A 14,196-nucleotide genomic window follows, 5' to 3' on the forward strand; every position below is an offset into this window, starting at 1 on the left:
GGTGCCACAAGTACTCCTTTTCTTTTTGCGAATACAGACTAACACGGCTCTTACTCTGAAACCTAATGTAAGTAGTTTCTCTAGCAATAGTCCCTGTTGATCAAAGCTGCATTATTTAAATCTATCTGGAGAGAACTTTACATTTTCCACAGTGTATTTTTTGAAAAGTCTTATTCTTAATAGCTAAAATATGTGCAGCTTGTATATTTTGTGTCATATTTTCATTCTTTACAAAGCTGGCCAGTTCTCCCAAAGGCACATCGTAGGAGAGGGAATAGCGACTTTGTACAAGAGGAAGAAGACAGACACCCAGTTACACTTTGTTTCAGCCGCACCACACAAAAATCCCAGACATGCGGGGAGCTTGGAATGGCAGAACAGAGCCTGCAGGCTCTACCTCGGTCTGCCTCCAGCCATACAGTTCACAGTTTCCTGACACCCTCAAAGCCCCAACGAGGAATCCTGCAATTAGTGTAAGCAGGCTCCTCCTTTACTGCAGTCTTCTTTTCGATTGGTAAAATGTCGCTGCTGGCTCATGTAGGGAATCCCACCCCTTCTCCGTGTTTTCATTCCGAATCAATCCACAACTTTACACCTGCATGAGTGCCAAGCCTCTGTGGATATATAAGGGAAACCTTCAAGAGGCATTTCAGAGTTACAGGGAAGAAGCGGAAGGAAAGGAATTCACCCAGCTCGGTCAGGCAGAAACCGAACCAACCATGATCCTCCCTGCCATTCACTTCTCCGGTTTTCTCCTCGCCTGCGTCTTCATGAAAAGCTGTTTGGCTTTCAAGAATGATGCCACAGAGATCCTTTATACACATGTGCTCAAACCTGTCCCAGCGAGCCCGAGCAGCAACAGCACGCTGAATCAAGCCAGGAACGGAGGCAGGCATTACGGCAACACTGGATTAGACCGTAACAGTAAGTGTTTCACTTTCAGCGCTTCCCATCCCTTGCTACGCCTCTGGTAGGGTGGGTTCATGCCTAACCAGTGTAAGGCTACGTTTCTGTTCGAACCCATGTCCAGTTTGCAGTAAGAACCAGGCACTGGTCGGTGAGCACCTTTTCCTTAGGCAGGTTTCAGAGTAGCAGCCCTGCTACTGTCTGTGTCCGTAACAAGAAGAAGAGGAGTACTTGTGGCACCTTAGAGACTAACAAATTGATTAGAGCATGAGCTTTCCTGAGCTACAGCCCACTTCATCGGACTCACTTCACTTCCTAGGCAGTGATCCCTGAGTGGGGTATTTTAACAAAAGCCGGCTGGATTTGTTGCTCCCCAGAGCCACACAGGCAGCCTGGCATTCTGGCTTTGCCGGGACACGTTTTATCCCTGCACGTTCCATCACCCCGGTGATAGGTCAAGGAAAATAAAATCTACAGTGAAATCCAGGGAAGGAAACTATGTCCTGTTAGTTCTTTACTCCCTCTGGGCACACACCGACCAACTTCACCCTCAACGTGTTTGGGGCGTCACGTGACTAACTGTAGCTCAGATGCAGTCATTTAAACCGGGAGCTCAGTTTATGATGCTGCTGCAGTAGAAAAGAGGAGGAAGGTAAAGAAAATGGGGGAGATGACATTTGAAATGTGCTTGCTTTCTTAGCTCACTCACCCTGGCTTTCAGTGCCGCAGTGTGTAGGTACAGCATCCTGTCTGGGCTACTTCGGAAATGTAACTCTTCCAGGCAAAAAGCTTTTGATTTTGTTCCAGCTTTTTGTTTTTCACTTCCTGGTTTAGCACTTACCTGCTTAACGCCGCTAGCAAAAGTAAACAAACAGGCTCACAACCTACCTGTGATCTCTGCTCCAAATTACTTTTTTATATATATATATATATTAATGTTATGGGATTTTCTCCTCCCGATTCTCTGCGGACGTGGAAACCTTTTTCTGGCTTGATCCGTTCCCTCCCATCCCCACTTCATTAAGCTGAAATGAAAAACCGACCCACATTCATTCAGTAAGAACAGCGGCATCGCTGGAAAGCAAAGGCAAAAACTGATGGCAATATCCTTCAGCAAAGCCAAGACGTGTCAGCTTTTATGAATACGGGTGGTTTAACTGCACAGGAAATGTCTCGTCATTATGAGATTACTGGAGCAGCCCAGTAGGTATTCATTGTCAATGACCTGTCACTACGGGAAAGCTGAACCTGTACATACATAAAAACAGAAGGCAAGACAAATCAAAGCTGTGATCAGCTGCTTCCAGGTACATTCCTGAGCGCAGCTGCAGGGAAGAAGGAGAGCGTGAATCATTCAAGCCAGTCAAGCAGTCCAGAAACCAGTCCTTTTGTAAATCATCTATCCAGAACAGTCTTCAAATTCCTAATCCCCCCTGGACTGTGCAACTTGCAAGCAGTGGGACAAGGAGAAATGGTTGGCTTAACTCGATGTCTCTGATTAGAGTTTGATTAAAAAACCAAACCAAAACAGAAGCATCTTGTAACTGATGGGGTGAGGTACCTTCAAACCCTTGTATCTGTACTCTAAGGTATCATTCTAGGGATTATTACTTCTATTTTTAAAAGCATCAATGGTGAGCCCTCTTGTATAATATGTGTAAAATCTCCAGTGTACATTTCCTCGAGAAAGAGGAAGAGAACAGCCAGTGAAGGATTGCATATTATATTACCTTCATGTCTAAGTGTAATTACTGAACTAAACAGTTGTGTTTATTGCAGTGAGCAGAGCTGCACATAATAGCAGGTATAAACATGCCTATATTTGCAGCTCTGCACCTTTATACCATGTCAACTCACCTAGAGAACTCAAAAGTTGCCTCAGGATTTGCAGTATTCCCTCTATTAGGTATAAGAAGTATAAGGAATACTGTACATGCTAATGTGTTATCCTTAAGACAAAATGACCAGTGTACAGGGTTAAAAATTTGAAAATCATGTGCAAAACATAATTTTCAAACACAACTTTTATTATTTATAAAACAGTTTTTCTTCAGAACACTAGCCTTCACTGGAGACGAAACCCATAGCAAGTATGACATTTTAAAATAGAACAATTCTTTATTCAAATGCATTAGAATAATTTCTAAAATCCTGAAAAACACTATTTTTCACACTAACGGTCCAACAGAGTTTTACCAAACATCCCAGAGCAAATTCCTTCTAAAAGAACAAGCAAAAGACACTTCAACCCCAGGGCATTTTTTCCCTCCATGCACCTGACCATAGGGGGCTTAGAATGAAATTGCCTCCTCTACTGTGACTATATTGCTCCTGCAGTGCTATGACATATATATCATTATTTGTATCATGATAGCACCTAGAGGCCCCCATCATGAATCAAGGCCCTATTGTGTTAGGCACTTTATACATATATAATTAAAAGATCATCCCCAAAAGCTTATAGTCTAAGCCTGTGTCATCAATTGCTATGCATGCTGTGATCATTTGAAAATGAGCTGGAGTCTGAAGAATGGCTTAGGAAATGTTTTCTTTATGAATCTCAATGTTCATTGTTCTGTGCGTTTTGCAGATCGCGTTCAAGTTGGCTGCCGGGAACTGAGATCCACCAAGTACATTTCAGATGGCCAGTGTACCAGCATAAATCCTTTGAAAGAGCTTGTGTGTGCTGGTGAGTGCCTCCCTTTGCCAGTGCTCCCCAACTGGATTGGAGGAGGTTATGGAACCAAGTACTGGAGCAGAAGGAGCTCCCAAGAGTGGAGATGTGTCAATGACAAAACTCGCACACAGAGGATCCAGCTCCAGTGTCAAGATGGAAGTACAAGAACCTACAAAATAACCGTGGTCACGGCCTGCAAATGCAAGAGGTACACCAGGCAGCACAATGAGTCCAGCCACAATTTTGAGGGAACCTCTCAGGCAAAGCCCACCCAGCACCACAAAGAGAGAAAAAGAGCCAGTAAATCCACCAAGCACAGCTCAAGTTAGAAGTCAGGCAACCCTTCCCCCAAAACTTAACTCATCTGTAACCATCTTCTTTACAGATCTGACTGCTTAAAAGACAAGTCTGCCATTGCTGTGTTCTCACTTGACGGTGCATTGCTTTGACCAAACTCAAAATGGCAGCATATGGACCTTTTTGGTGATTTTCCAAATGCTCCAGATGGGCAGTACCACAAGCCTTCCAACCCCACACAATGAAGTCTTACATTTTTTTGAGGTGTGGAGGCAAAGAATTGTTCCCATGAACATTCACTGAAATTATATTTTTTAGAAAGGTGCTTTGTTGTAAGTTTTCATGGGAACAGTTGATTAGCAAATGTCTCTTGCCTTCCAAATAATATTTTATGAACTTTTGACACATTTGCTTAAAAGCAGCAATCAGTAACTGTTGTCAGTTTCATTCTAACAAAACAATGCCTTGCATGCTGATCTTTTTCTTCTGTCTACCAAAAACTAAAATATGCATGGCAGCAATTGAAAAGTAAAGCTGAATAAACTATTTATTTGTCACTGTAATTATTTAATAAGCTTTTTACATGTAATTTTTTTTTCAAAATGTTCATCTTATGTTTTATAGCGTTTTCCATGTATCAAAGTATTTTCTTATGATTTGTGACTGGATTAGAATATACATTTTGTAGATAATGTAAAAGAGATGTTTTGGCATTCTTGGTATGTATATATATATATATATATTTCATTTTGAACATTAATAGTTTTGGGTTTTATTTTGCAAGTAGCATTTTGAAAACTGTTTTGTGCATCATAAGCTCTGTATTATTTTTGTTTAAAGTGTGCAATCAAAAGATAGAAATGACTTTCTTTCAAATTCATCCATTTCGCTCTCTCTTTTTTTTTTAACAAAATAAACAGTTATAAAGATGTATCGTCTTTGGGACTCTAACATGTATGAAAATGCACACATTTTTGACCAATCATGGCATGCAATCTAATAAAGTGGGATGTTTTACCTACTTGATTGAAGGCAAGTGCCATAAAAAGTCTTGCAGCAATATTTAGCATAAAAATAACCTTTCAATGGATTCCTTCCGCTTGTAGAAATCTTATGTGACCTTCTAACAGCTGGTGCTTATTAGTGGTCCAAACCAGGCTCATATTTAACAATTCTCAATGTGTACATTGTAGAAAATAAATATATATGGAAGGTTTTACAAGCTAATAAAACCACCCCAATTTATTTATATTTCTCCATTTATGATTATAAATTACAAACTTATGGTTAAAATAGTAATCAATATAATCTTTCTTCTAAACACAATTTAGTCTTGCACATTCTTCACCAAATGTTGTGAAATATGTAGTAAGCTGTCAAATTTTTCAACATAGACTGTGAATCATGTTGGTTACCATTCAGACTATATTAAGACTGAGATGATTTTCATCAATACTTGTATTCAATGATTACTCTATATTGGGGTAAACAGTAAGGGCTAGATTCCCCAACCTGCTGCATCATTCTCAACTGGTAGCATTTTACACCCTTTTAGCACAGATGTAAATGGCTATCCAGGGAACAGGGCAATGGAGAATCTGGCCCTAATAAAGAATGCTGTACAAAACTCCTCTTTGACAGAATATTTCGATCAGTCCACCTTACATTTTAAATAAATAAGGCTCAAGAACTGTATTGTGCCATCATTTTTAAAGTGGAACTCCTCATGGTTATTAATGAAGACCTCTGTTTAAAAATGCATGCCACAATTTGGCTCCTAGGATCCCAAATTTTAATGACTTTGCAAAAGTCTTTCTAATTACATTTGCTTCCCTTTACCCAATTTTTTTAAGAACACATATGAAAGTAACATTATGTATGAGAAAAAAAGAGAAAACGTTCTTGTAGTTGTGCTTTTCTGCCTATGGGGTTATCACCTTAACTTTGGAAATGGAAAGAGAAAAAGATGAAATCTATCATCCTATAGAACACATAGCGTCATATATTTAAGGAAAAAATAAATAAGTTAATAACCAGATTGTTTTCTTTAAATTAACTTTGGGAGATCGTGGAAATGCCAGACTAATCAGCCTGGAAATGGAGGGCCGGAATCTCAATTATACCAAAACCTCTGCACACCACTCTGGCAGCTTAAATAATCCTTCATTTACATCCGGTTTAAGGCCCTTACACACTACAAGAGGGGTGTAAAGGGGTTTTAGTGTAAATGAGAAAATGTTTTTCCACAAAACACATATAGCCTAGGCAGCAGTATATCTGGCTTCACTATGCCTTCCTACTAAGGAGTCTCAACCTTATTAGGAAGAACCACCTCTAGCACTGAGAGGGTAGTTTAGTCTCCATTACAATTCAGTCTTTGTCTTCTTCACTATGTCTACACAAGGATAGTGGCCCTTTTCTGACAGTGGTGTCAGCAACTGATCTCCCTTGGTTCTTACCCAATTGATGTTTAAAATGTGTCGACAGGAAAAACCATACCCAGCATTGTTACAGAAAAGGTCTGGCATTATGGTCTAGCACGTTTCTAATACCCTTTTTATAATGATGTTGAAAATGATTTTATTCTTTCTACACTAGCAGCTAAACTATTTTCAGGACCAGGTTAGGGGGGACAAGGAGGTCTTGTGAAGACAGAACCAAAAAGTTAATAATGTTTTTTGTTATTGGACAGTTTTTGGTCATGTGGAGACTAGGAACTAAATTAAAACTATCAACACATTTCACAGGGGACACAAAATAGCCGTCAATCACTACATGCAGCCAACACAAAGAGGTTGTGTGTGTTCTATTACCTATTCCCTGATCAACTGAGTTACTAATCCATTAAACGGAAGAAGGATGGTCTTGTGGTTGAAACTGGGCTGGGATTCTAGCAATCAAGGGTCAATTCCAGGTTTTAGAATCACAGAATCTAATGTGAGCTGGGCAATTCTGTCCCGTTCATTCAGGTTGAATAGTACTTTACTCATCAATTAAGTCAATGGGCTACTCAAGGAATAAAATGCTACTTAACATGAATGAGGATGGGAAAATCTGGACCTTGATCTCTCACCTTCTGTAAAATGGGAATTATATTCCTTTCCTATCTCACAGGAATGTTGTATGACAAATCCATAAATACGCAGAAAGGGCTGTCATAGATTACAACCCCACAGATAGAGCAAATCCAAGTCTTTCATTTTTATGAGTAAGGCTATTCCAAATGCCAACAAATGTATCCATTTTTCACACTAATCTTTAGACATTTAGGGCTTGTCTACATGGCACAGCAATGCACACTAGAAGAGCATGAATTCTAAAGCACACCGATGTATTGTACACTGACTGCCCTGTGTAGACCCTGAACTTTTAGTGCACACCAGCAAGGTCTACATAAGCCAGTTAGTGTGTAACATGTTGATGTGATTTAGAATTCACACTCCTCTAGTGTGCATTGCCACATGATGTAGACAAGCCATCGCTCAAGATGAAAAAGCACCGAGGATTAGGATAATTAACTAACTTCGAAGTCCGGAGTTAGTCAAGCCAATAGAAGTGTGTCTGCTTACGCATGCAGTGAATTTGACTCTAACGTGATTGGAGTACAATGCTCATAATAATAATAATAATAAAAAAGGGGATGACTATCATGTCCCAGTCTTAGCTTCCCTCTATGCACAGTGAGTTTTAGTTGTAAAAATAATAACTTTAATAATGATTCTACTCTTCAGAATACTATTCGTAACTTTACACCAGATCATCGGTTCTTGCAGTAACACGTATAGGGGTCTTAGAGGGATGGACAAGTCTGAAAGGAGAAATTTCTATGAGGACCTCTTCACAGTGTCTTGCTGGAGGAAACGTGGTTTGCCCCCCCCTCCACCCAGAAAAGCCAACGGGGTCCACCCTCAAATTGGGTAGATCTCCAGGGACTTGAGGGAGGCCAATGCCATCCTAGTGGAGTCCCTGTGTATCTGCAGTGGCTCTGGCATTGCAGGCCTTCCTTTGCTCTCTGGCATTGCATCTCCCTTAGCCATGGGAGTTCTGAGGAAAGAATAACTAGAGACCTGAGCTGTACCATTCACGGGGCTATACAGGGCAATGTGTACCATTCCCACCCACCTCTGGGCTCCAGCCTGCCTGCATCTCCCTCTGGCCTGTATAGTCTCAGTCCTTTCTTCTCATGCTGAACTTGAATGCACAGAGCCCCATCCATAGGTTTCAGATGAGAGGGAAACAATGATGTAGAGTCAGTTGACTTCCCTCTTCCAAATATGGAGATTCCCCTCCCTGTGAGGATGCAGTGGTATGATCTGGGCCCGTGTTGATAATTAGCTCTTGGAGCCATGCTGTTATAGTTAAATGAAACAAATACTAACCTTCAAAAATGGAATTGAAATCATTTAATATATGATCAATAATATTATATTTAGTCAGATTCATTCAGCCTCTGTTGAAAAGGACAGAGCTTTAGGCCAGACCTTGAATGTTTTCATTGAAAACTAGGAAATGTAAACAGACAAAAGCAGCTTGTAAATGTATTGAATAAATACAATGTAGAGGCAGATTAGGTCATTGTTACATGAATAGATAGTGGATTTTCTTCTACAGAACGTATAGAACCTGTCTATGTAATATGCTCCTCAATGGGTGGGGTGAGGAGGCCCGGGGCTTCTGAAAATAGTGTTTCTCTGTAGCTATTGTAACATCAGCCTATAATGTAAAGTGATATCTTTCATCTCAGTGCTTTCTATTCAGTGGGTAAATAAATACTTTTGTCTGCCCTCCTGATTGATGGACAACCAGTCACAAGACAAAGGAAGATATCTCCACTCTGATGAAATGTGGGTCCTCTGCAATCCAATCTCTAGAAAAAGCAAGTTAGTTTTACATTTAAAATCTAGTATTTTTTTTTAATTTTTTTTAAAAAGCCTGCTATTTTCATCTTTTGAAAATTAAAGCTGAACACATTCAGTACAATTGGGTAAGATATATCATTATTTCATTACTTTTCTGTTGATGACAGTAGCCCACAGCAAAGGGGCAAATTGATTTATAATGAATGAAAATCAATTTTCCACAGACATTAGAAACCAGATGTTGATTGTTTTGATAGCACTGTAACTACTCAGAGGAAAGGGAATGCTGTGGAGTTGCAGGGGTGGCGTGGGGATGTCATTAGAGCATTCTCCATTTTGGAGGTCAAAAGTGTATGACTCTTGTAGGACAAAGATTAGAAAGGCCTTTAAGAGGCTTATTTATTCACTTTTTAGTAATAGTCACATACCCCTTGTTTCTTCCTCACCAGCAGCCTTGAAATCAGAAGTGCCAAATACAAGTTCAGTCATTTATTTGGAAATAAAGCAGACTTTTGAATAATACCCTTGGAAATAGCTACCAGATTTCTGTTAGTAAATCTCTGTAGTCCTCCTAAACTTGACCTTTACATCCTTCCTGAGGAGGTACAGCATTAATCACAAAGGGACTGTTCAACACATTCCAATGTGGGATTCTTGTTGCTACAGTATTAACCTGGAGGTGTTTAGTGGAAAATTATAAGGAGCCTTCAGTGCTGGAAAGCATTCTCTTCTCATGATGCACTTCCTTTCCCGTAGGCCAAGCAGGGGGCTTTGATTTTAATTTCATTGACATACATGTAAATATAGCTCCAGGTTAAAATTGGAATTTGTCTACAGATTTATGAGTCAAGCAGACATTCTGTCACTAGATTTGTTCATTTTACTTGCACATCATCCCAACAACAAGAAACCTGCCTGAGCATCTTTCTGAAAGACATCCAACCTTTCAGATCATTTCACATCTGAGCTGTCTTGACGCATTAGTTCCTCCCCACTCTTACAATTTTTGTAAGTTATATTGCCAACCACCTGGAAAATCTTCTTCAAGACTTCCAGTTACAAGTAATTATTCTACTTTCCCTTCTTAATTAATGCTGGTCATGCAATACAGCACAAACAATTACTTGAAATATTTCTAAATTTATTCTTACCAAATTTCTGAAAAATCTCCATAAACATGTAAATATATCATTAGTTTTTAAAAACGCATAGTTGACACACATATAAAACTTTAACAGGTAATGTAACACTGCATAAATGTAAGAATGGGTACATGTAATTTATACCCCCTTTAAGGCTTCTTTAAACTGCCAGAGTGGTGTAAAGATGTGTTAGTGTAAATGATAATCAGTTCTATTGATTTCAATGGAGCTGTTTGTGGAATAAAGTACTATACAATATACATATAGGTATCAAAATCTGCTTCACTGTAAGAGAAACTTATACCAGAATATTCTATAAAGTTGCTGTGCTTACTAGGCATTGAGGAAGCCACTTGCTGTCACACCAACAATATCAGCTAATAAGGAATAATATTACATAAAATAAAATGTTAATTTTATGTTATTGATTACCTCATCTATATATTTTTTCTTGTTCCATTTTGAATTCTATTGCTATGTTTCAGTAATCCTACAGTAACTGTATTATTGCCTTTCAAATAAACACACTTGTTTCTCCCATGGCTAAAGCACTTAGCTCTTTTGAGCCATATTCACTAAAGCACCCTCGTTCATATTTTTCTGCTTGGAGATATGTTTAGTCTCCTTTTCTGTACAGTGAATACATTATTATTTTTAAATTATGGTAATTGAGATGAGAACTCATTATCTAGTTTGGCCTAGAAGTTCCACATCTGATTTATGTTTGTGAGGAGTGATCAGGGGGCAGTTAGTGGGGAAATTACAAAGATACCTAATAAAAACATAAACCAGTTTGTGCTATCCCATGCTAAAGTAGGCAAAAGATGGGTTCACTGAAGCAGTTTTATACATAGGAAACTGTGGAAACTTGAAGGAAGAGGCTTAGGAAGAACAAGAAGTGCTTGTCCAGTTCGACCACAGGAACAGGAAGCAAGGAAACTGAAACTAGGAAACTGAAAGATTATATATTGAGAGATTTTGTAAAATGAGGACTGTTTGTTTTTAACCCTGTCTGAAGCAAGATTAAGCTATTTGTTGCCTGATGGATTTTTTTTTCTTTTTTTTTTTTTTTGACAAGTTGAGGAAAGCTCCTGTTCAGACTCCTTGGGCATTAAGCTTGGATGGAGAAATGCTCTGAACCATGGCAACTGATTCTGAAATGGCAAGATGCAATGTTTTATGTTTTGGCACAGGGAGGGATTACTTTTTCCTTTCTTCCTCTCTCTCCCCCAGCACTTATCTGTTCTCGAAAACTGCCCACATTTATACATAGTAGTTTTCACATGTGTAACATGCTTGGTTTTGTTTTAAATATTTATAAATATAAATTGATCTCAGGCATGCATTTGTGTTTTTGACCCTTGCACATACATTTTTCAAATTTTAGAGGGCAATTTGGGTGGAGTCATAGGAAGTGATGAAGGATTATATAACAGCAGGGAACAGATTGAATCTTTTCACTGTTTGTTTCCAGATATTGTCATGTTTGATTTTGTTAAGAGAAGTAGAATTTTTGTAAGGAAACTAATATTGCTTTGGAGTGTTATCTGGATTCTATTGCAACACAGTTTCAATATTAACTCTTATCAGTAATGTGTTGTTCTTTTTGTTTTGTAAATAACAATAAATGTTTAAAATATCTTGAAAATGCTACATTCTCAAATGTTGTGATTCCCAAAAGACTACTGCAGCAGAGTACTCACATTTGGTGCTGTTGCTGTTTCCACTGAGCAAAATTTCTCAGCTGCAGTCATAAATCCTAAAGAACCAGTATCTTGTGAGAACAAGTTACCTTACCCACTGCATCAATCTACCACCATAATATAAGCCGAAAGTGACCATAATACTCCCTCATTCCAAAGCGTACATACCATTGGGCACTTCCAATCATGCACCAAAGGACTTCTTGCATTTCCAATGCTAACGTGAGGATGTCATCACAGTATTTGGAACCACCAAGTGTTCACTCTACAGAATTTTGAACAGGCCTGCAGTGATCTTTTGAACATTCTTGCATAAAAACACCCTGTTTTAAAGTTGGATTTTCAATCCAATTTTGTGCTCCCACTGCACTTTCTGATGACCCATTATGATTTTCTTATATACAGACCTCCTGTTTGGCCAACAGATACTACACTGTTGGAGAAACTTTAACAAGGCCATTTCCTTTAACACCACAGTGTTGTAAGTTTAAAAACTTGGCTTGGTGAGATGTTTCTCTACCGGCATGTCATAAGCAGAGGAAAGGAGTGGAAATTGTGTCAGGAAGGGCCCAAGAACAATACATGGAGGAGCTATATTGTATGTTCCTTCCCTTTTCCAAGACTATCAGAACTTCTTCACTTGAACACTGAGAAACTGAAGTTCCACTGGATTTTGAGTGGTGCTGACCAGCAGGCGGCAGAACCAGAGTGCAGCCAATGGTACATGGTATGCTTTCCTCAGGACCCTGGGGATTTTCAAGTGGAAATACCCACACAGGAATTAATCCTGCTCCTAGCTGCATCTCTACAACTTCTACCCACATGGAGGGCAGTGCACAGCCACAGCATGTATGCCAAGCCTGGATTCCAATTCAGCCATGTTACAATGCTATGGAGAAAGCCAAGGAGACACTGGGATCTGATATCTCCACAGATCCTCATGTACCATCCTGTTGCAAAGACACATCCCTTGCCTCCTCCATGTGGCCATGCACCTCCCCCACAAGGGGAGAACATAGCAGAAACTCTGCAAGTTCATACTTACAGAGTTCTCAGAACCGTGTCACTCCACCACATAATCAGGTTTTTCCCATGGGAGAATTTAGCCCATACTCATCCACCACGAATGTAGTGATGCTTATCAAAAAGATCAGTGCTATCCTTACAACATTTTTAATTCATAATCAAATTTTTTGACCAAGATTTATTAGGAATGGTGATTAGGAAATCATCCACAGAAAACCTTCAAGTTCTATACAACTACTAAGCTCTCTCTTTCTTTCACGTTTCATATCTGTACTCATATATCTTGACACCCCTTCCCAAAAAAACAAAATGTGTTTGCAAGATCCTCTGCCAAGATTAGGGCAAGTGTTAATTATAACATTCCAGTTTTTATTTGCTTAATCATCTGCATTTTTTAACACAAAAAGCCTTATATAATCCAGCTACATAGCCGATGAACTTCCCTTAAAAATTAACATTTGTTGGGATTTTTAATCTATTCAAATACTGGAGACATGCTACAAATCTGACTACCTCCATATTTTTACAAGTATCTGCTGATGACAAAATTTCCCCCTTCTTTCTTGACAGATGCCCCCCTCATTGGCTTGCCATTTGGATTCTTGTTCACTGCAGTGGAAAATTTACACATTCCTCCACTCTGTCTAAACAGATGAAGAAGTTTCTAAATTGTATTGAAGAAAAACTGGATCCTGTATTCTCAAAATGTATAATGTTGCAAAAGCCAGAACTTAAATGGAAGCAGGAGATAGAGACAGAGATGAATGTCAGGAAAAAATACTTCTAAAATGCCTAAAATGGAAGAACAGGGGACTGGATATCTCAGAGAACTGGTAATAGGATACAGAGTATTTCTCACTAAGTCATTGGTTTGTTTCTAGCAGATCAGTAGTGAATAAAAGTAATTATCTGATGGTTGTTCAGTGGAGTCTGTGTTAAATAAATTCATAGGCCCAGATCCTGAAATGTATTTAGGCTAATTTCCACAGATTTCAATGGATGTTAGGAGTCCAAAAATACCTTCCAGGATATGGGCCACAATCTCTGTACAACTGCTAGTGACAGGGAGCCACATCACACCACTGAAATTGGGAAAAATTGGTAACTTGTTGAAACTCTTGGCAGACACGCCTACGACCAAAAAGAATTGAAAGACTGAACTCCCCCTTTCACCACTAGAAGTGGACCATCCAGAAAGGGCTGAGGTGCAGGGCAGAGCACAGCTGCTGTCTATGCTGTGTCTACAAGTCTTTAGGACTGTCATTCCAGCACTTTGTTAGCTCTAAAATAACATTTTTTAAAGAGATTAAAAAGTTCACAAATCAGTGATGTACAAGGCAGGCATTAAGTCAATTCACTTTGCCCAAGGCACCTGTTAAAAGGGTTACAGTGTAAAAGAAAAAAAGAAACCCACATACCCCCTTTTGTTTAAAGCATACCAAACAGATCTAGGACTGGTGAATAAAGCCTCAATTTGCTTCTGGCCGTAATCTCACCTCACCTGATGGCATTTTAGATCCCTGACAATTTAGCTGCGACCAGCATGTTTGCTGGGTTGTAACTTTATATGTCAATGTTATCTCTTT

The 14,196-nt window shown here is 39.2% G+C and overlaps 1 protein-coding gene across 1 annotated transcript; it reads left to right on the forward strand.

Annotated features, from left to right (window-relative positions):
* Window positions 1-520: 520 nt before the first annotated feature.
* Window positions 521-4,578, forward strand: SOSTDC1 (sclerostin domain containing 1). Its single transcript, XM_073329550.1, has 2 exons — window positions 521-924; window positions 3,497-4,578. Exons 1-2 carry the CDS (start codon window positions 600-602, stop codon window positions 3,910-3,912), a joined length of 741 nt encoding a protein of 246 aa, XP_073185651.1. The 5' UTR covers window positions 521-599; the 3' UTR covers window positions 3,913-4,578.
* The last annotated feature ends 9,618 nt before the right edge of the window (window positions 4,579-14,196 follow it).

This window comes from Lepidochelys kempii, chromosome 2, assembly GCF_965140285.1.
Source record: "Lepidochelys kempii isolate rLepKem1 chromosome 2, rLepKem1.hap1, whole genome shotgun sequence".
Lineage (NCBI taxonomy): Eukaryota > Metazoa > Chordata > Testudines > Cheloniidae > Lepidochelys > Lepidochelys kempii.